Source organism: Etheostoma spectabile, chromosome 7 (genome assembly GCF_008692095.1).
Source record: "Etheostoma spectabile isolate EspeVRDwgs_2016 chromosome 7, UIUC_Espe_1.0, whole genome shotgun sequence".
Taxonomy (NCBI): Eukaryota; Metazoa; Chordata; class Actinopteri; order Perciformes; family Percidae; genus Etheostoma; species Etheostoma spectabile.
The window spans coordinates 21,659,784-21,660,419 of record NC_045739.1 but is presented as its reverse complement, the minus strand read 5'-3'; the positions used below and the strand labels follow the sequence as shown (position 1 = coordinate 21,660,419).

The window sequence follows — 636 nt, the reverse complement described above, 5'->3', positions numbered from 1 at the left end:
GTGTGTGTGTGTGTGTGTGTGTACACTCACTAGCATTGGACTTGCCCTTCCAAGTGTCGTCGCTAGACATCTGGCTGTGTCCTCTCTCAGACATAGCTCTGTCGTAGCTGCTCTGGGACAGGTTGTCAAAATCTGCGTCCTGGAGACAAACAAACATCATGGACGTTCACAGGTAAATGTCCTACTTCTGATATGTTTGGAAAGATAGCAGGGAACAGGACAGAAATGTACTTTCACTGGCTAAAAGCAGCTTATCATTTTTCATACCAAGCATGAAGCCTCTGCTGAGCTGCTGTTGTACATACTGTCCTTTTTGATAAGTCATATGAGTGTATTTGTTAATTTTCTTACAAAATGTTTTCCATCTGTGGTTTCCTCTTCCTGTCCAGCTGGTCGCCAAGTCAACAAACTGAAAAGCAAACAGAATGGCAGATCAGGAATCAGGTGTTGTGATCACATCCTGCCACAGAAGCACAATAACCTTTATGAAGACCCTCTTTCCAGCAGTACAATAGTTCTTGAAGTCTGAAGACAATTAAGTCTGTCTTATCTTCCCTCTGAGGTGCCTTAAGCACAATGACCTCATAAGGGGCAAGATTCCAGATCGGCCCATCTGAGCTTTCATTTTCCCAAAGG

At 43.9% G+C, this 636-nt stretch overlaps 1 protein-coding gene across 3 annotated transcripts in view; it reads right to left on the bottom strand.

Moving 5' to 3' along the window:
- arfgef2 (ADP-ribosylation factor guanine nucleotide-exchange factor 2 (brefeldin A-inhibited)) overlaps nt 1-636 on the bottom strand; it is a 26,717-nt gene that overhangs the window by 4,504 nt on the left and 21,577 nt on the right. For all 3 annotated transcript variants that reach the window (XM_032521046.1, XM_032521048.1, XM_032521045.1), the window contains exons 33-34: nt 352-409; nt 31-139 (exon numbers count right to left, since the gene is read on the bottom strand). In XM_032521046.1, the coding sequence (XP_032376937.1) occupies nt 31-139; nt 352-409 (167 nt within the window). The remainder of the gene's footprint in view (nt 1-30; nt 140-351; nt 410-636) is intronic.